Source organism: Salmo salar, chromosome ssa12, assembly GCF_905237065.1.
Source record: "Salmo salar chromosome ssa12, Ssal_v3.1, whole genome shotgun sequence".
NCBI classification, from domain to species: Eukaryota; Metazoa; Chordata; class Actinopteri; order Salmoniformes; family Salmonidae; genus Salmo; species Salmo salar.
Window position 1 is genome coordinate 9679071 of NC_059453.1, and position 21964 is coordinate 9701034.

The 21964-nt window shown below is 42.9% G+C and overlaps 1 protein-coding gene across 2 annotated transcripts in view; it reads right to left on the reverse strand.

Moving 5' to 3' along the window:
* LOC106564131 (zinc finger protein 721) overlaps positions 1–20230 on the reverse strand; it is a 32982-nt gene extending 12752 nt beyond the window's left edge. For both annotated transcript variants that reach the window (XM_014130146.2, XM_014130145.2), the window contains exons 1-2: positions 19816–20230; positions 1420–1639 (exon numbers count right to left, since the gene is read on the reverse strand). In XM_014130146.2, the coding sequence (XP_013985621.2) occupies positions 1420–1639; positions 19816–19824 (229 nt within the window). In that variant the 5' untranslated portion in view covers positions 19825–20230. The remainder of the gene's footprint in view (positions 1–1419; positions 1640–19815) is intronic.
* Positions 20231–21964: the final 1734 nt, after the last annotated feature.

Here is a 21964-nt window from a genome sequence, read left to right on the forward strand (position 1 = left end):
TAGGGGCTGTAGGTAGGGGGTTGTGGGTAGGAGGCTGTAGGTAGGAGGCTGTAGGTATGGGGCTGTAGGTAGAGGGTTGTGGGTAGGAGGCTGTAGTTATGGGGCTGTGGGTAGAGGGTTGTGGGTAGGAGGCTGTAGGTAGGGGGTTGTGGGTAGGAGGCTGTAGGTATGGGGCTGTGGGTAGAGGGTTGTGGGTAGGAGGCTGTAGGTAGGGGGTTGTGGGTAGGAGGCTGTAGGTAGGGGGCTGTGACGGAAAGACCATCATGAAAATAAAATAACCATCAAAACCATTTAAAATAGGCCAACATTTATTTTAGGAATTTTATTTCAAATGTAATATTATTAACTATATTTTCATGTAAACTGTTTTGCTAACTTAGTTTTGCCTCTTTCCAACTGTGGTTTGATGGTCCAGCAGCTGATCTGCTAGAGGAGCAGGGTGCTACAGGCTACAGCACTTCAGGAAACAAAATGGTTTCATGCGGCAACTTCCTTTGATACCACGCACATTTTCATTGCTCGGTAGTAAATAAATAAATCTGTCATCTTTAAAACAAAAGTTGGATGTGTCTGACTAGAACTTTATCGCCCCCTAGTGGCGAAGGAGACGTGTTGATAAAAGTTGGCATCATGTGGAATTAAAATCGCCCCGGCAACAAGGAAAGCAGGTCCGGGACCAGGCTAATTAAATTGCCCACATGGGACAATAAAGCTGGAATCTTTAATGGTGAAACTAACACGTCCCTTTAATATTACAAGAAAGACATTACTGTAAACAACCAACACTGTTCTTCCCCCTCAGACGTCATTACAACCAACACTGTTATTTCTCCCCTCAGACCTCATTACAACCAACACTGTTATTTCTCCCCTCAGACCTCATTACAACCAACACTGTTATTTCTCCCCTCAGACCTCATTACAACCAACACTGTTATTTCTCCCCTCAGACCTCATTACAACCAACACTGTTATTTCTCCCCTCAGACCTCATTACAACCAACACTGTTATTTCTCCCCTCAGACCTCATTACAACCAACACTGTTATTTCTCCCCTCAGACCTCATTACAACCAACACTGTTATTTCTCCCCTCAGAGCTCATTACAACCAACATTGTTATTTTCCTCATTAAAACCAACACTGTTATTTTCCTCATTAAAACCAACACTGTTATTTTCCTCACTACAACCAACAGTTATTTTCCTCCTCACACATCATTGCATGGGTGACAGAACAGCAGATACGGCAACAACAACCAAAAATACCACACAAAACATAATAAAATAACAAAGTGTCTGAGGCAAACAGTGGATCTGTTTCCCCTAATGAGGATTCCATCTTAAAAGACCCATCAAATTGAACTGTCCTCTTGAGAGAACCATTTTATTTCTAGTTAACATTCAGTCGGCTACTTACCTGTATAATTAAAACTCCACTCCTCTAAATCTTCCTCCTCCTCCTCCTCTTTGACTACGATGTTAAATCTAGGTATTTCACTGAAGCTGTCAAGGCCTCCAGGGTAACCAATCTCCTGCCCCTGCGGTGTGTAGTCCCGGTCACCGTGGTTACCGTCAGGACCTAGTGACAGTGTTGGTTGGGGTTCAGTGGAGCAGGATGGGGACGGCCCACCAAAGTCCTAGAATACAGAATCAAATCAAACTGTATTTAAATCACAAACATAAACAGCCAGTGCCAGTTGTCAGTTAAAAAACGACATCATCATTTAAGGACCACATTCTTCTGACACATTAGCCTGCTGTGGGTTTACAAGCCTGTCTGAAAGATATTCTACAGTGACCCTTGACCCTATTCACACACTAGCCTGCTGTGGGTTTACAAGCCTGTCTGAAAGATATTCTACAGTGACCCATGACCCTATTCACACACTAGCCTGCTGTAGGTTTACAAGTACAAGCCTGTCTGAAAGATATTCTACAGTGACCCTTGACCCTATTCACACACTAGCCTGCTGTAGGTTTACAAGTACAAGCCTGTCTGAAAGATATTCTACAGTGACCCTTGACCCTATTCACACACATTCGCCTGCTGTAGGTTTACAAGTACAAGCCTGTCTGAAAGGGATTCTACGGTGACCCTTGACCCTATTCACACAGGGAGTCTCAGGGAGAGTAGGAATATGCACACACAAAAAAATAAACACATTTCCAATTCACACGTGTATTAATACATACTGGTACATGTGTACTAATACATACTTGTACATGTGTGAAACAGGACAGATAATCACCCCCCCCACCCACATTATTATTAGCTTGGTACATGAAAGACAGATTTGCATTGATGTAAGTGAGCTGCCAGAAACTCTTCTGTCCAGTTCAGTCTCTTATTACCGTCCTGCACCGCAGCCACCTGATCAGGGTTCCGTGTTCATAAAACCTCTCAGCAGTAGGAGTGCTGATCTAGGATCAGTTTGGTTGTGTTTCATAAAACCTCTCAGCAGTAGGAGTGCTGATCTAGGATCAGTTTGGTCGTGTTTCATAAAACCTCTCAGCAGTAGGAGTGCTGATCTAGGATCAGTTTGGTCGTGTTTCATAAAACCTCTCAGCAGTTGGAGTGCTGATCTAGGATCAGTTTGGTCGTGTTTCATAAAACCTCTCAGCAGTTGGAGTGCTGATCTAGGATCAGTTTGGTCGTGTTTCATAAAACCTCTCAGCAGTAGGAGTGCTGATCTAGGATCAGTTTGGTCGTGTTTCATAAAACCTCTCAGCAGTAGGAGTGCTGATCTAGGATCAGTTTGGTCGTGTTTCATAAAACCTCTCAGCAGTTGGAGTGCTGATCTAGGATCAGTTTGGTCGTGTTTCATAAAACCTCTCAGCAGTTGGAGTGCTGATCTAGGATCAGTTTGGTCATGTTTCATAAAAGCTCTGTGTAGGAGTGCTGATCTACGATCAGTTTGGTCGTGTTTCATAAAAGCTCTGTGTAGGAGTGCTGACCTAGGATCAGTTTGGTCGTTCAGATTATAATCAAAACGGGGGACCAGAACCTAGACCAGCACTCCTCTTAAGACTCTTTATGACTACAGGCCCTGACAATAAAGACTCTTTATGACTACAGGCCCTGACAATAAAGACTCTTTATGACTACAGGCCCTGACAATAAATACTCTTTATGACTACAGGCCCTTACAATAAAGACTCTTTATGACTACAGGCCCTGACAATAAAGACTCTCTATGACTACAGGCCCTGACAATAAAGACTCTCTATGACTACAGGCCCGGACAATAAAGACTATGACTACAGGCCCTGACAATAAAGACTCTTTATGACTACAGGCCCTGACAATAAAGACTCTATGACTACAGGCCCTGACAATAAAGACTCTTTATGACTACAGGCCCTGACAATAAAGACTCTTTATGACTACAGGCCCTGACAATAAAGACTCTTTATGACTACAGGCCCTGACAATAAAGACTCTTTATGACTACAGGCCCTGACAATAAAGACTCTATGACTACAGGCCCTGACAATAAAGACTCTTTATGACTACAGGCCCTGACAATAAAGACTCTATGACTACAGGCCCTGACAATAAAGACTCTCTATGACTACAGGCCCTGACAATAAAGACTCTTTATGACTACAGGCCCTGACAATAAAGACTCTTTATGACTACAGGCCCTGACAATAAAGACTCTATGACTACAGGCCCTGACAATAAAGACTCTTTATGACTACAGGCCCTGACAATAAAGACTCTCTATGACTACAGGCCCTGACAATAAAGACTCTTTATGACTACAGGCCCTGACAATAAAGACTCTTTATGACTACAGGCCCTGACAATAAAGACTCTTTATGACTACAGGCCCTGACAATAAAGACTCTTTATGACTACAGGCCCTGACAATAAAGACTCTTTATGACTACAGGCCCTGACAATAAAGACTCTATGACTACAGGCCCTGACAATAAAGACTCTTTATGACTACAGGCCCTGACAATAAAGACTCTTTATGACTACAGGCCCTGACAATAAAGACTCTATGACTACAGGCCCTGACAATAAAGACTCTCTATGACTACAGGCCCTGACAATAAAGACTCTCTATGACTACAGGCCCTGACAATAAAGACTCTTTATGACTACAGGCCCTGACAATAAAGACTCTTTATGACTACAGGCCCTGACAATAAAGACTCTTTATGACTACAGGCCCTGACAATAAAGACTCTTTATGACTACAGGCCCTGACAATAAAGACTCTTTATGACTACAGGCCCTGACAATAAAGACTCTTTATGACTACAGGCCCTGACAATAAAGACTCTTTATGACTACAGGCCCTGACAATAAAGACTCTTTATGACTACAGGCCCTGACAATAAAGACTCTTTATGACTACAGGCCCTGACAATAAAGACTCTTTATGACTACAGGCCCTGACAATAAAGACTCTATGACTACAGGCCCTGACAATAAAGACTCTTTATGACTACAGGCCCTGACAATAAAGGCTCTTTATGACTACAGGCCCTGACAATAAAGACTCTATGACTACAGGCCCTGACAATAAAGACTCTCTATGACTACAGGCCCTGACAATAAAGACTCTTTATGACTACAGGCCCTGACAATAAATACTCTTTATGACTACAGGCCCTGACAATAAAGACTCTTTATGACTACAGGCCCTGACAATAAAGACTCTTTATGACTACAGGCCCTGACAATAAAGACTCTATGACTACAGGCCCTGACAATAAAGACTCTATGACTACAGGCCCTGACAATAAAGACTCTTTATGACTACAGGCCCTGACAATAAAGACTCTTTATGACTACAGGCCCTGACAATAAAGACTCTTTATGACTACAGGCCCTGACAATAAAGACTCTTTATGACTACAGGCCCTGACAATAAAGACTCTTTATGACTACAGGCCCTGACAATAAAGACTCTATGACTACAGGCCCTGACAATAAAGACTCTTTATGACTACAGGCCCTGACAATAAAGATGGAATCCTTAAAAATGGTGAAACTAACACGTCCCTTTGATATTACAACGAAAGACGTTACTGTAAAACAACCAACTGTTTATTTTCCCTTCACAGACATCATTACAGCCAACACTGATCTTTTCCCTTCACAGACATCATTACAACCAACACTGTTCTTTTCCCTTCACAGACATCATTACAACCAACACTGTTCTTTTCCCTTCACAGACATCATTACAGCCAACACTGTTCTTTTCCCTTCACAGACATCATTACAGCCAACACTGTTCTTTTCCCTTCACAGCCAACACTGTTCTTTCCCCCTGGGCCCAGTTTCCCAACAGTGCCTTGAAGATGCAGTCCGTGATCTTAAGCACTCACAAATGTGTAACATATTGAACGAATTGGATTTGTATCATATTATGAATTGATTTATTTTTATGTACAACGTATTACACAATTGTGCACAATTTTCAGGGGGGCCTCGTTTTGGCTCGTGAACACTACATTCAAAACTACTTGCTGATATTAAACAAAAGCTCTGGAGCATCACTGTAGGACTAAATACGTCACTAGAACCTTCTTAGGAGCATCAATAAATCTCTGAGCCGTTTCTCAGTTGCACTTGAAAATGCTTCTTATTTACTAACTGCCTCAGACCACTCACAGAACAGCTAAGTACGTCGTTAATGCTTTTTTATATACACTGCTCAAAAAAATAAAGGGAACACTTAAACAACACAATGTAACTCCAAGTCAATCACACTTCTGTGAAATCATACTGTCCACTTAGGAAGCAACACTGATTGACAATACATTTCACATGCTGTTGTGCAAATGGAATAGACAACAGGTGGAAATTATAGGCAATTAGCAAGACACCCCCAATAAAGGAGTGGTTCAGCAGGTGGTGACCACAGACCACTTCTCAGTTCCTATGCTTCCTGGCTGATGTTTTGGTCACTTTTGAATGCTGGCGGTGCTTTCACTCTAGTGGTAGCATGAGACGGAGTCTACAACCCACACAAGTGGCTCAGGTAGTGCAGCTCATCCAGGATGGCACATCAATGCGAGCTGTGGCAAGAAGGTTTGCTGTGTCTGTCAGCGTAGTGTCCAGAGCATGGAGGCGCTACCAGGAGACAGGCCAGTACATCATGAGACGTGGAGGAGGCCGTAGGAGGGCAACAACCCAGCAGCAGGACAGCTACGTCTGCCTTTATGCAAGGAGGAGCAGGAGAATCACTGCCAGAGCCCTGCAAAATGATCTCCAGCAGGCCACAAATGTGCATGTGTCTACTCAAACGGTCAGAAACAGACTCCATGAGGGAGGTATGAGGGCCCGACGCCCACAGGTGGGGGTTGTGCTTACAGCCCAACACCGTGCAGGACGTTTGGCATTTGCCAGAGAACACCAAGATTGGCAAATTCGCCACTGGTGCCCTGTGCTCTTCACAGATGAAAGCAGGTTCACACTGAGCACGTGACAGACGTGACAGAGTCTGGAGACGCCGTGGAGAACGTTCTGCTGCCTGCAACATCCTCCAGCATGACCGGTTTGGCGGTGGGTCAGTCATGATGTGGGGTGGCATTTCTTTGGGGGGCCGCACAGCCCTCCATGTGCTCGCCAGAGGTAGCCTGACTGCCATTCGGTACCGAGATGAGATCCTCAGACCCCTTGTGAGACCATATGCTGGTGCGGTTGGCCCTGGGTTCCTCCTAATGCAAGACAATGCTAGACCTCATGTGGCTGGAGTGTGTCAGCAGTTCCTGCAAGAGGAAGGCATTGATGCTATGGACTGGCCCGCCCATTCCCCAGACCTGAATCCAATTGAGCACATCTGGGACATCATGTCTCGCTCCATCCACCAATGCCACGTTGCACCACAGACTGTCCAGGAGTTGGCGGATGCTTTAGTCCAGGTCTGGGAGGAGATCTCTCAGGAGACCATCTGCCACCTCATCAGGAGCATGCCCATGCGTTGTAGGGAGGTCATACAAGCACGTGGAGGCCACACACACTACTGAGCCTCATTTTGACTTGTTTTAAGGACATTACATCAAAGTTGGATCAGCCTGTAGTGTGGTTTTCCACTTTAATTTTGAGTGTGACTCCAAATCCAGACCTCCATGGGTTGATAAATTGGATTTCCATTGATTATTTTTGTGTGATTTTGTTGTCAGCACATTCAACTATGCAAAGAAAAAAGTATTTAATAAGATTATTTCTTTCATTCAGATCTAGGATGTGTTGTTTAAGTGTTCCCTTTATTTTTTTGAGCAGTATATATATACATAGATCTCCCCTAAATATAGAATCAAGATGTTCATCTGTCTCTCTGACCGCCAGTAACTTCAGAACAACATTGACTTCAAATAGGCCTACAAAGTTGCCATCCACTTCGCACCTATTATAAACAAGTGAAGAATAAAAACAAACTTCAAATGAAAACCGAGATGACTGCAGTAAAAGACTCAGAGTCTAGGCTACATAGGTCTAGAACTCACATTGAAATACATATCATCCTCAATCAATTTCTATTTTGCTAATTGTAGGCTACTGTCTGATGTGTAACATGTACAATGATGTGCCAAATCTATGATTTAGTGCAATATTATATAGGGTTGTCTAAATGCTTCTCCGCCGAAACAGTTGGGAAGAGTTCGTCATGCATATATTATGATGGGATTTTCCCCCGGCTGTTCGGGCACAACACTTCTTTCTCTAGGCCTGATTCAGTGGCCGAAGTCTACGCCCCTTTGTCGGTGATTGGACAACAGTAAGGACTTCGTTGAAATATTTTCATTTAGAAATACTGCACCAAACATGTTACAATGTTATTATAGGGTGTAGATCAGCTTTAATATTGATAGACTGTAGCTTCAATTAATGGAATTGTCTGCATTTCCAATCCATCATATTTTTTTTGTAAATATATATATTGTTTTGTAAATATATATATATTTTTTTTTTGTAAATATATATATATATATATATATATATATATATATATATATTTTTGTAAATATATATATTTTTGTAAATATATATACGCACACAGTACCAGTCAAAAGATGACACACACCTACTCATTCAAGGGTTTCTTTATTTATACTATTTTCTACATTGTAGAATAATAGTGAAGACATCAAAACTATGAAATAACACATGGAATCATGTAGTAACCAAAATAAGTGTTAAACAAATGTAAATACATTTCATATTTGAGATTCTTCAAAGGAGCCACCCTTTGCACACTCCAGGCATTCTCTCAACCAGCTTCATGAGGTAGTCACCTGGAATGCATTTCAATTTGTTAAAAGTTAATTTGGGAAAATTCTTTCCTTCTTAACGCATTAATATGATTTAACTGGCTCTCATGGGAAAAGGAAGACCCAGAATTACCTCTGCTGCAGATAATAAGTTTATTAGAGTTAACTGCCTCAGAAATTACAGCCCAAATAAATGCTTCACAGAGTTCAAGTAACAGACACATCAACATTAATTGTTCAGAGGAGACTGCGTGAATCAGACCTTCAAGGTCGAATTGCTGCAAAGAACCCACTACTAAAAGACACCAATAATAAGAAGAGACTTCCATGGGCCAACAAACATGAGCAATGGACATTAGACCGGTAAAAATCTATCCTTTGGTCTGGAGTCCAAATTGGAGATTTTTGGTTCCAACCGCCATGTCTTTGTGAAATGCAGAGTAGGTGAACAGGTGATCTCTGCATGGCTGGTTCCCACGTGAAGCATGGAGGAGGAGGTGTGATGGTGTGAGGATGCTTTACTGGTGACACTGTTGGTGATTTATTTAGAATTCAAGGCACACTTAACCAGCATGGCTACCACAGCATTCTGCAGCGATACGCCATCCCATCTGGTTTGAGCTTAGTGGGACTATCAGTTTTATTCCAACAGGACAATGACCCAACTAATCTAGGCTGTGTAAGGGCTATTTGACCAAGAAGGAGAGTGATGGAGTGCTGCATCAGATGACCTGGCCTCCCCAATCATCCGACCTCAACCCAATTGAGATGGTTTGGGATGAGTTGGACCACAGAGTGAAGGAAAAGCAGCCAACAAGTGCTCAGCATATGTGGGAACTCCTTCAAGAATGTTGGAAAAGCATTCCAGGTGAAGCTGGTTGAGAGAATGCCAAGAGTGTGCAAAGCTGTCAAGGCAAAGGGTGGCTACTTTGAAGAATCTAAAACATGTTGATTTATTTAACACTTTTTTTAGTTACTACGTGACTCCATGTGTTATTTCATAGTTTTGATGTCTTCACTATTATTCTACAATGTAGAAAATAGTAAAAATAAAGAAAAAAAATGAGTAAGTGTCTCCAAACTGTTGACTGGTACTGTGTGTGTGTGTATATTTGTATATATATGTTCCTTCAATATTTTCTCCTAACACTACCACCCCTCTCCTAACCCTACCACCCCTCCCCTAACCCTGCCACCCCTCCCCTAACCCTGCCACCCCTCCCCTAACCCTACCACCCCTCTCCTAACCCTGCCACCCCTCTCCTAACCCTACCACCCCTCCCCTAACCCTGCCACCCCTCCCCTAACCCTGCCACCCCTCTCCTAAAACTACCACCCCTCCCCTAACCCTGCCACCCCTCCCCTAACACTGCCACCCCTCCCCTAACACTGCCACCCCTCTCCTAACACTGCCACCCCTCTCCTAACACTGCCACCCCTCTCCTAACCCTGCCACCCCTCCCTAACCCTGCCACCCCTCTCCTAACCCTGCCACCCCTCTCCTAACCCTGCCACCCCTCTCCTAACCCTGCCACCCCTCTCCTAACCCTGCCACCCCTCTCCTAACACTACCACCCCTCTCCTAACACTACCACCCCTCTCCTAACACTACCACCCCTCTCCTAACACTACCACCCCTCCCCTAACCCTGCCACCCCTCTCCTAACCCTACCACCCCTCCCCTAACCCTACCACCCCTCTCCTAACCCTACCACCCCTCCCCTAACCCTACCACCCCTCTCCTAACCCTGCCACTCCTCCCCTGCCACTCCTCCCCTAACGCTACCACCCCTCCCCTAATTGGAGTAAACTAATGGACAACACTTAGGCTTCCACTTCCAGCTTATACATGGTATATACATTTGACAGTATATCTTACATTAGTTGTCTTGTTTTTCATCCCACCCTTCAGCTCAACCCCTCCCATCTATCTCTTAACACCATCCAGTTTTTGATTTCTATTCGCTATATATTTTTCAACTGTGTTGTTTCACAAAAGTTCTAAACCTTTATATTCTCATAGTTACAGATTGTAAATTAAAGAAACATTTTTGTTAAAAGTATTATTATATTATTGATCAATTGACTATGACTTTTCAAATCACCCAGCAATGCTATTTGCAGAGTTAGCTCCAGGTAAATGTTGCAATTCTTCAGCCATTCCTGAACCTGTGACCAAAAACAAGCTACATATGGACAGTACCAAAACAAATGATCTAATGATTTTGTCTCCGTCTCAAAATCTGCACAGCTGGGATGGTTGTATTTTTAATAATTTAGCAAACATTTTGAAAAACTTGTTTTTGCTTTGTCATTATGGGATATTTTGTGTAGATTGATGAGGGGAAAAAATGATTTCATACATTTTAAAATAAGGCTGTAATGTAACAAAATGTGGAAAAGGTCCAGCGGTCTGAATACTTGCCGAATGCACTTTAACATTCTATTGGTTGCAAGAATTCTGTATAATAATTTAAATTGAAAAATGTAAAGTTTTGAATCTAGCGTCGTTTTGCGTTTCAGTTCATAAACCATGTGCTATGGAATTGGTACATCAAAAATCTCTTCCCAACTATTTTGCAATCTACATGGCACAGCTGTCAATTTTTGGTCCTTAAATGAAACTGGTATACTTTATTTACTACAATTTTCTTTAACCATTTAAGTTCTTTAATGCAGGGCCGACAGATAAGTTCCTTACTAATCCCCCTTCCACTTGCCTCTTCCATTGTTGCGGTAATGCTGCAATTATTTGGTTGTGATTTTGGGTAGAGCAGACATTGCCATATATTTTTGTTAGCAGCATGTAGGGATAAAACGGTTACCGGTTTACGATAAACCATGGAAAAATGCCCGAAGGTTAGTATTATCGTTTCAAATGTATATTATCATTAAAACCGTGTTTGATTACCGCGGTTTGAAAAACTCATGGTAAATACCGTCCAACATCAACCAAAGTTGTCAACAGTCTGATGCAGGCGCAGCATGCAACGTGGGTTTGGTTTGGTGTGAAAACCTGGCGGAAGGCTTGGGAGATTTTTCAGCCTTCTAAGAGGACCAAATCTGAACTGCGGTTGTATTTTGGGTTTTACAAGACCACTGAAGGAAACTTAATCGAAGATGGTCACCTTGTCTGAAGAACATGCAACAAGGCACATGGTTCGCTGCAACTACTGACCTCTGGACCAGTGAAAGCGGAGGTGGTCAACCCTACATCAGCTTCACTATCCATTACCTCACCCCAGACTGGCAACAGGAATCAAACTGCCTGGAAACAGTTCTTCCCAGAAGATCACTCAGCTCACAAAAAATCACAGTTTTTTGAGAATATGCTGGAAAAGTGGGGGAATCAACAAGAAAGATCTGGTCTGCATAACCAGACAATGCAACGAACATGATCAAGGCTTTTGAAGAGTTCCCAGATCTGTGGCTTGGGTGCTTTGGCCATCATTTGAACCTGGCCATCTCAAAGGCTCTGAAAATTCAGAGAGTTGACACAGCAGTCAAGGCCTGTCGTCATCTGGTCCAATGCTTCTCACGGAGCTGGAAGAGAAGGAGAGAACTGAGAGAAAAGCAAGCTGCCCTCAACAGGCCACAGAAGGCTCTGATCCATGATGTGGTGACCCGATGGGGATCTACACACAAGATGCTTGAGCGTTTCCTCAGCCAACAGCAGCCGGTCTGTGCGACACTGGCTGGAGAAAGAGGAACATGGCATCTGATGCCCAAGGATGCCGACATAAGTGTCATGGAGCAACTGTGCCAGCTTCTTGAACCTCTGAGCAAGTTTACAGATGCAATTGCCTCAGAGACAAGAGTGACACTGTCAGTCATCAAGCCTGTCCTGGACCACATCACCCGTGATGTTCTGGTGGAAAAGGATACAGAGCCATCCCTGACCAAGGAGATGAAAAGAGTAATGAGAGAAGACCTTAACAACAGATACACCGAGAAGCAGCAGCACCTCCACCACCAACACAGCAGCATCGGAGGGGAAAGGCCTGGCTGAGTTGCTGAGAAGGATTACCTCAACAAGGCAGCAGAGAGGTGAAGAGGGTCAGATTCCGACCTCCTCAGAAGACAGAGTGAAAGAAGAGATCAAGGTCTACCTGTCTCTGCCACCCATTACAGCAGAAGAGGATCCACTGGTGTGGTGAGGGGCCCCAACCATTACAGCAGAAGAGGATCCACTGGTGTGGTGGAGGGGCCCCACCCAGTCCAGCAGAAGAGGATCCACTGGTGTGGTGGAGGGGCCCCATCCATTCCAGCAGAAGAGGATCCACTGGTGTGGTGGAGGGGCCCCATCCATTCCAGCAGAAGAGGATCTACTGGTGTGGTGGAGGGGCCCCATCCATTACAGCAGAAGAGGATCCACTGGTGTGGTGGAGGGGCCCCATCCATTACAGCAGAAGAGGATCCACTTGTGTGGTGGAGGGGCCCCATCCATTACAGCAGAAGAGGATCCACTTGTGTGGTGGAGGGGCCCCATCCATTACAGCAGAAGAGGATCCACCGGTGTGGTAGAGGGGCCCCACCCATTACAACAGAAGAGGATCCACTGGTGTTGTGGAGGGGCCATGTATCAGAGCTGCCTCGCCTTGCCAAGGTTGCCAGGTAGCTTTTGTGCACCCCAACAACCAGCGTGCCATCAGAGAGTGTTCAGTGCCAGCGGGCACATTGTCTCCCCTCGCAGATCACTACTTAAAACCAGACAAAGTAAATATGCTGACATTTTTTCATTTAAATCTCAAGTGAACAAAGATGCATACATACAGGATGTTAGGCCAGCAGCACCTTGTTTCTTTATGAAGGAGAGAACAGACATACAGGATGTTAGACCAGCAGCACATTGTTTCTTTATGAAGGAGAGAACATACATACATACAGGATGTTAGGCCAGCAGCACATTGTTTCTTTATGAAGGAGAGAACATACATACAGGATGTTAGGCCAGCAGCACCTTGTTTCTTTATGAAGGAGAGAACAGACATACAGGATGTTAGGCCAGCAGCACCTTGTTTCTTTATGAAGGAGAGAACATACATACAGGATGTTAGGCCAGCAGCACATTGTTTCTTTATGAAGGAGAGAACATGCATACAGGATGTTAGGCCAGCAGCACCTTGTTTCTTTATGAAGGAGAGAACATACATACAGGATGTTAGGCCAGCAGCACATTGTTTCTTTATGAAGGAGAGAACATACATACAGGATGTTAGGCCAGCAGCACCTTGTTTCTTAATGAAGGAGAGAACATACATACATACAGGATGTTAGGCCAGCAGCACATTGTTTCTTTATGAAGGAGAGAACATACATACAGGATGTTAGGCCAGCAGCACATTGTTTCTTTATGAAGGAGAGAACATACATACAGGATGTTAGGCCAGCAGCACCTTGTTTCTTTATGAAGGAGAGAACAGACATACAGGATGTTAGACCAGCAACACATTGTTTCTTTATGAAGGAGAGAACATACATACAGGATGTTAGGCCAGCAGCACATTGTTTCTTTATGAAGGAGAGAACATACATACATACAGGATGTTAGGCCAGCAGCACATTGTTTCTTTATGAAGGAGAGAACATACATACATACATACATACACAGGATGTTAGACCAGCAGCACATTGTTTCTTTATGAAGGAGAGAACATACATACAGGATGTTAGGCCAGCAGCACATTGTTTCTTTATGAAGGAGAGAACGGACATACAGGATGTTAGGCCAGCAGCACCTTGTTTCTTTATGAAGGAGAGAACATACATACAGGATGTTAGGCCAGCAGCACATTGTTTCTTTATGAAGGAGAGAACATACATACAGGATGTTAGGCCAGCAGCACATTGTTTCTTTATGAAGGAGAGAACATACATACAGGATGTTAGGCCAGCAGCACATTGTTTCTTTATGAAGGAGAGAACATACATACAGGATGTTAGGCCAGCAGCACATTGTTTCTTTATGAAGGAGAGAACATACATACAGGATGTTAGACCAGCAGTACCTTGTTTCTTTATGAAGGAGAGAACATACATACAGGATGTTAGGCCAGCAGCACCTTGCTTCTTTATGAAGGAGAGAACATACATACATACAGGATGTTAGACCAGCAGCACCTTGCTTCTTTATGAAGGAGAGAACATACATACATGATGTTAGGCCAGCAGCACCTTGCTTCTTTATGAAGGAGAGAACATACATACAGGATGTTAGGCCAGCAGCACCTTGCTTCTTTATGAAGGAGAGAACATACATACAGGATGTTAGGCCAGCAGCACCTTGTTTCTTTATGAAGGAGAGAACATACATACATACAGGATGTTAGGCCAGCAGCACCTTGTTTCTTTATGAAGGAGAGAACATGCATACAGGATGTTAGGCCAGCAGCACCTTGTTTCTTTATGAAGGAGAGAACATACATACAGGATGTTAGGCCAGCAGCACCTTGCTTCTTTATGAAGGAGAGAACGGACATACAATCAGTGCTGTTCATTTGATTTGTTTACATATTGTGTTATTTTAATGTCAACACCTGCACATTGGCTGTGTTTACATATGGTTGTATTGTTCTTACATGCACATTGCTTTACTTGTTGCTTTTATATGCACATTTGATTTGCTTACATAAGGAAACTGACTTTTCATGGCCACATGGTGCCATCTTTAATGTTAATGATATTATTTTAATGTTTATGCACACAAAAAAGTGCATAGTGCTGCTAATTTTATTTGTTGTTTGTTGGTTTTCAGTATAAAACTTGAAATTATTTCAGTGTATCAGTCATTTTTGAAAATGTCCAGCCCATCTTAACAATACCCTGATAATACTGACAATCCTGATAACCGTGATAATTTTGGTCACTATAATCGTGATACGGAGTTTTCATACCGTTTCACCTCTAGCTGCATGTGTGACATAACTCCACCAGTCCTACGTATGATATAATTTACAAAGATTATACCTTTTCAAAAAAAAATACTTTTTTATTTTATTTCTTTAATCAATTAGTATATTTGAGTTTAACCATAAAATGTGTTGTGTTATTTCTTCTGTCTTTTCTGGTGTATTAAACTGAAATTGCAACCAACTTTCTATGGCTTGTTTCAAAAATTGCGATATTTCGGAGAGGATTTTGTTTTAAAATAACCGAAAGTACACCAAACATCTAATTTTTGCACGACTAAGATCTCTTCGGCAAAAACGTCAATTTATGACAGATTTCTTGAGTCATCTTAGATTAATTTGGACTATTTTGAGTAAGTGTATATTGGCTACAGCGTCTAAAAATGGACAAACAGTACTAGTGCCGCTTTTTTCTCGTTTTTCAAGTTTAGGTCTTTTAAAGGGAGTATGTGAGTCGTTGGTTAGCCGAGGTAGGCGCCAGCCGAATCGAAGCATCCTGACGCATTAACCTCTTTGGGCTAGGGGGCAGTATTTTGACGTCTGGATGAAAAGCGTTCCCAAAGTAAACTGTCTGACTTTAATATTCATATGGAAAAGTCCACAGACCCACTCCAAAAGGCTTTCGGAGTCATCATCGACTCAGTGGGTTTTGTCCAACATGTCTCTGGACCTACTCACTGCCATAGTCATAGTCTGGACCTAGTTTTGTCCAGTGGAATAAATGTTATGGATCTTAATGTTTTTTTCTCATAATCCTGGACTATCGGACCACCATTTTATTACATTTTGCAATCGCAACAAATAATCTGCTCAGACCCCAACCAAGGATCATTAAAAGCCGTGCTATAAATTCTCAGACAACCCAGATTCCTAGATGCCCTTCCAGACTCCCTCCACCTACCCAAGGATGTCAGAGTACAAAAATCAGTTATCCACCTGAGGAACTAAATGTAACCTTGCGTAATACCCTAGGCACACCTAAAAACAAAAAACATTTGTCATAAGAAACTAGCTGCCTGGTATACAAAAAATACCAGAGCCCTGAAGCAAGTTCGCAGATAATTGGAACGGAAATGGCGCTACACCAAACTGGAAGTCTTCCGATTAGCTTGGAAAGACAGTACCGTGCAGTATCGAAGACTGCTTGTCGATCATCCTATCGATCACCACATTCTTTTGGAGAGATCGGAAACCCAAATTGGTCTCCACGGAAAAATTCTGGCCTGGTTTAGATCTTATCTGTCAGAAAGATATCAGTTTGTCTCTGTGAATGGTTTGTCCTCTGACAAATCAACTGTAAATTTCGGTGTTCCTTAAGGTTCCGTTTAGGACCACTATATATTTTACCTCTTGGCGATGTCATTCGGAAACAATGTTAACTTTCACTGCTATGCGGATGACACACAGCTGTACATTTAGATGAAACATGGTGAAGCCCCAAAATTGCCCTCGCTGGAAGCCTGTGTTTCAGACATAAGGAAGTGGACGGCTGCAAACTTTCTACTTTTAAACTCGGACAACACAGAGATGCTTGTTCTAGGTCCCAAGAAACAAAAAGATCTTCTGTTGAATCTGACAATTAATCTTGATGGTTGTACAGTCGTCTCAAATAAAACTGAAGGACCTCAGCGTTACTCTGGACCCTGATCTCTCTTTTGACGAACATATCAAGACTGTTTCAAGGACAGCTTTTTCCATCAACGTAACTTTGCAAAAATCTGAAACTTTCTGTCCAAAACTTATGCAGAAAAATGTATCCATGCTTCTGTCACTTCTAGACTAGACTACTGCAATGCTCTACTTTCCGGCTACCCGGATAAAGCATTACATGGGCTTGCTCCTACCTATCTTTCTGATTTGGTCCTGCGGTACATACCTACACGTACGCTACGGTCACAAGACGCAGGACTCCTTATTGTCCCTAGAATTTATATTTCTTATTGTCCCTAGAACAGCTGGGCTTTCTCCTATAGAGCTCAATTTTTATGGAATGGTCCTCCTACCCATGTGAGAGACGCAGACTCAGTCTCAACCTTTAAGTCTTTACTGAAGACTCATCTCTTCAGTAGGTCCTATGATTGAGTGTAGTCTGGCCCAGGAGTGTGAAGGTGAACGGAAAGGCTCTGGAGCCACGAACCGCCCTTGCTGTCTCTGCCTGGCCGGTTCCCTTCTCTCCACTGGGATTGTCTGCCTCTTACACTATTACGGGGGCTGAGTCACTGGCGCTCTTCCATGTCGTCCCTAGGAAGGGTGCGTCACTTGAGTGGATTGAGTCACTGACGTGTTCTTCCCGTCCAGGTTGCCCCCCCCCCTCGGGTTTGTGCCATGGGGGAGATCTTCGTGGGCTATACTCAGCCTTGTCTCAGGGTGGTAAGTTGGTGGTTGAAGATATCTAGTGGTGTGGGGGCTGTGCTTTGGCAAAGTGGGTGGGGTTATATCCTGCCTGGTTGGCCCTGTCTGGGGGGTATTGTCGGACAGGGCCACAGTGTCTCCCGATCGCTCCTGTCTCAGCCTACAGTATTTATGCTGTAATAGTCTACGTGCTGAGGGACTAGGGTCAGTCTGGTGTAATTCTCTTGTCTTATCCAGTGTCCTGTGTGAATTTAAGCACGCTCCCTCTAATTCTCACTCAATTTCTTCTCTCTGGGGACCTCTCTGAAAAGCCAACTGACATTTACTCCTGAGGTGCTGACCTGTTGCACCCTCTACAACCACTGTGATTATTATTATTTGACCCTGCTGGTCATCTATGAACGTTTGAACATCTTAGCCATGTACTGTTATAATCTCCACCCGGCACAGCCAGAAGAGGACTGGCCACCCCTCATAGCCTGGTTCCTCTCCACATTTCTTCCGTGGTTCCTGCCTTTCTAGGGAGTTTTCCTAGCCACTGTGCTTCTACATCTGCATTGCTTGCTGTTTGGGGTTTTAGGCTGGGTTTCTGTACAGCACTTTGCGACATCAGCCGATGTAAAAATGGCTTTATAAATACATTTGATTGATTTTACAATTTGAAAGTAGTCAACTGGGTGGGACTTCCTATGGTTTAAAGAAGGATCACATAATTATATCCAGGTAGGCAGGAAGGACCTGCCAATTAATTATACTCATTAGCAAACATACCATAACTGCAGGCCAACCGTGGCGTCATGTCTGTTCAAATAACACGCGCCAGGTGGCAGTATGCACCCTTTCAGTTTGTTTACCAACTCATAGAAGTAGCAGTAAATTGACTAATTCAAAATGGAGATGGCCTCAATGGCGCTGCCCGTGCGCTCAGAGACGCCTTAATGAGACAGATACAACGACGCTGCAATCTTTAGACATCTCTATTCCCCCACCAACACAATCAGAGACCAGTTAGATCTGGTTCAGGGCATGGGAGCTGAATTCCACAAAGCCCGGTCTCTGCTCAACTCCATTGGTGGAGTTCTTCAGAAACTTCCTTCACCATGGAGTTGAGTTTAGTAACCTAGCTAGGTCAGGGAGAGATCTGTAGACCAACCAACGCCAATAACAAGGCATTCCACTAGTACTGAGCAATTCACCAAAATGTCTGTTATTCTTCATTTTTAAAACAACTCATGGACCAACGTTTCATTTCTTTCTGTGAGCTCAATGAGCACCGTGCAGTTTCTCTAGATACACCAGATCCAGCCTGAACTGTGAGATGTAGTAGGGGGTTGTCGTTTCCAACAAGCTAATATTCTACATAATTACCACATTTTATGCACTAAACTACAATGACCATAATCTATTGTGCATCCATTTGTCTGGTCTGTGTTTCTTTTATGCCTGCTACAGCAAGATTTGAGAGCTCTCTCTACCTGAAAATGCATGATCTAAGTGATTGATAGTTGCTTGGGGAGGCAGGTAGCCTTGTGGTTAGAGCTTTGGGCCAGTAACCGAAAGATTGCTGAATCGAATCCCTGAGTTGACAAGGTAAAAATCTGTCTTTCTACCCTGACATGGTGGATGTTGATTAAGGCAGCCCCCTGCACCTCTCTGATTCAGAGGGGTTGGGTTAAATGTAGAAGACACATTTCAGTGAAGGCATTCAGTTGTACAACTGACTAGGTAACCCCCTTTCCCTATTTACTTTAAATACTACAAAATAGTGATTGTCGGGCAGCAGCTCTGATAAGATCACTTGGCATGAAATGAAAGACATAAAATAAAACATGTAATATACACAACTGACATATTTTATTAGAGTAAATGAATGCTTAATAGGTGAAACGCTGTAACTGGCATTCACTACCATCATGGGACTTTAATTATTAGTAAAATCCTGTGCATTCAACCCCAATAATCGAAACCGAAAAGAGTTTATTTTTCTGAATCGAACCGACCTCAAAAAGAACTAATAGCTCAGCGGGGAATGGTCGTGTTCGTGTGTAAACCAAGTAGATGTCGGGAGAAGAGTGGAGAATGCTAAAGGCTAGCTACTATACTGCCGACGTGTATTTGGATTACACAAGATCAATCCCCGCTACTGATAGCTAACGCTAGCTATCTCCATCTAGCCACTACTACTGTGCTAACACCAATCCGATGCTTGTTTTAAATCTGGGAGTGCACACTTTGGGAAAAGGGTGGAGAAACGGGACGCAACTAGCTAGCTAGAGAACGTTTCGTTTGCTAGCAACCAAAGTCATGGTTCTCACCTCATCCATCTTGAATCCTTCAGGAATTGTTGAAGCAGCTAGCTAAATGCTGTAGCGGAAAATGAATTTCTGAAATCGTCCACGTCCTTCCTCTGAAATTAAATGTTCACCACGAGGTCACGTTAGCTAGCGAATTAAATAGCCTGGCTACTAGTAGCACTTGCCATTACAATTTGACAAAGGTTAGCTAGCTAGGGTAACAGCAAGCAGGAAGCTAGCTAACTGCTTTGCTAAACCCGATTATAAAAATAGTCGTTGGAAATATTGCCTGCTCCGTGTTTACAGTTCGAGTTTGGCAACGTCACAGCATATCTTTCAACCATATCATTGTGATATTTTACGAATTTTCCACAAAATTACGTGAACAGCTAATCCAGGCTTCTGGCTAGCTACATCAGTGTCTTTCTGCTTCCGGTCTAATTTCCGGACCGGATTATCTTCTGTTGTGGACTCTATACCGCCACCACCAGTTCAGGAGCACACTGCAGTGGTGTTTTACAAAATGTATATTTTAATTTCTTAATCCAAATAATGTTATTATAATAATACTGAGTTGACTGCTCCTGAGGCATCACCTAAATGGGTAATACACAGAGTGGAAGAGGAGATGTCCAGTGGCTACATGACTCAGGCTGCTTCCCTGACTTGCCCTCGACAAGATTATCAGCGGATTCCATCACCGTCATTTACCGTCCTCTGACCACTCCCTCCGTTCAAACCATCAACTGACCCTCTCCTCTTCGGAGGATGCAGCGTTCAAAGACTTGGCCGATATTCGTCGACCTGTCATGATATATTGCTTGTCAAGTTTGTTGTTGTTGTTTTTGAAGCGTTTTGTGATTCTATGAAAAACCCTATAGAAGTTTAATAAATTATTATTAGTAGTGTATTGTAAATCCCAGTAATATACTTCTGGCGAGGTGTAGCCAACCCTTCTCACGCAACGCTAGTGGAGAAAAGCAACGAGTAGTAACAACTTTTACAAGTTGTAGATCACAAATTCTTAGTCTTAATACAATTATCAATTAATGGTCTTAATTTTTCGGTTCCGCTTCCTGGACCATGAAACACATTTTCTGAAGCCTGTTTTGGTGGGTGGGCCTTAGAATTTACTTCCTGGATTGAAATTGCTGTGAAAGCGACAGCAAAGATTATGGATATACTGACAGGATACAGTACATGTCTCTCTGTTGGGATTCGTTGTCCACAAAAGCGGCACCGCGGGCTGTCAAGCTTCGGTCTATCCTTTCTTTGGATTGGTGGATACATCTCATTATTGTAATCCAGTTCTGAATATTCAATGAGGGTTGTTGACGTCAACCGCCGTTATTCAATGGGGAGAGATGCTATGCCCCATTTCATGAATATGCATAGCCATCTTGAGACAACGCGGATTTATAGTGTTTTTTTTCTTAAAGTTGCGGGGATGTAACGTGTCCTAACAACTCGCAACAACTTAAACCTCTTACATCTAGACGTTCCGCTAGCGGAACACCTGCTCCAATATCCAATGATAGGCGTGGCGCGAATTACAAATTCCTCAAAAATACAAAAACTTCAATTTTTCAAACATATGACTATTTTACACCATTTTAAAGACAAGACTCTCCTTTATCTAACCACACTGTCCGATTTCAAAAAGGCTTTACAGCGAAAGCAAAACATTAGATTATGTCAGCAGAGTACCCAGCCAGAAATAATCAGACACCCATTTTTCAAGCTAGCATATAATGTCACAAAAAAACAAAACCACAGCTAAATGCAGCACTAACCTTTGATGATCTTCATCAGATGACACGCCTAGGACATTATGTTATACAATACATGCATGTTTTGTTCAATCAAGTTCATATTTATATAAAAAGCCAGCTTTTTACATAAGCATGTGACGTTCAGAACTAGCATTCCCGCCGAACATTTCCGGTGAATTTACTAAATTACTCACGATAAACATTCACAAAAAACATAACATTATTTTAAGAATTATAGATACAGAACTCCTTTGTGCAATCGAGGTGTCCGATTTTAAAATAGCTTTTCGGTGAAAGCACATTTTGCAATATTCTGAGTACATAGCCCGGCCAACCTGGCTAGCTATTTTGACACCCAGCAAGTTTAGCCTTCACCAAAATCCGATTTACTATTAGAA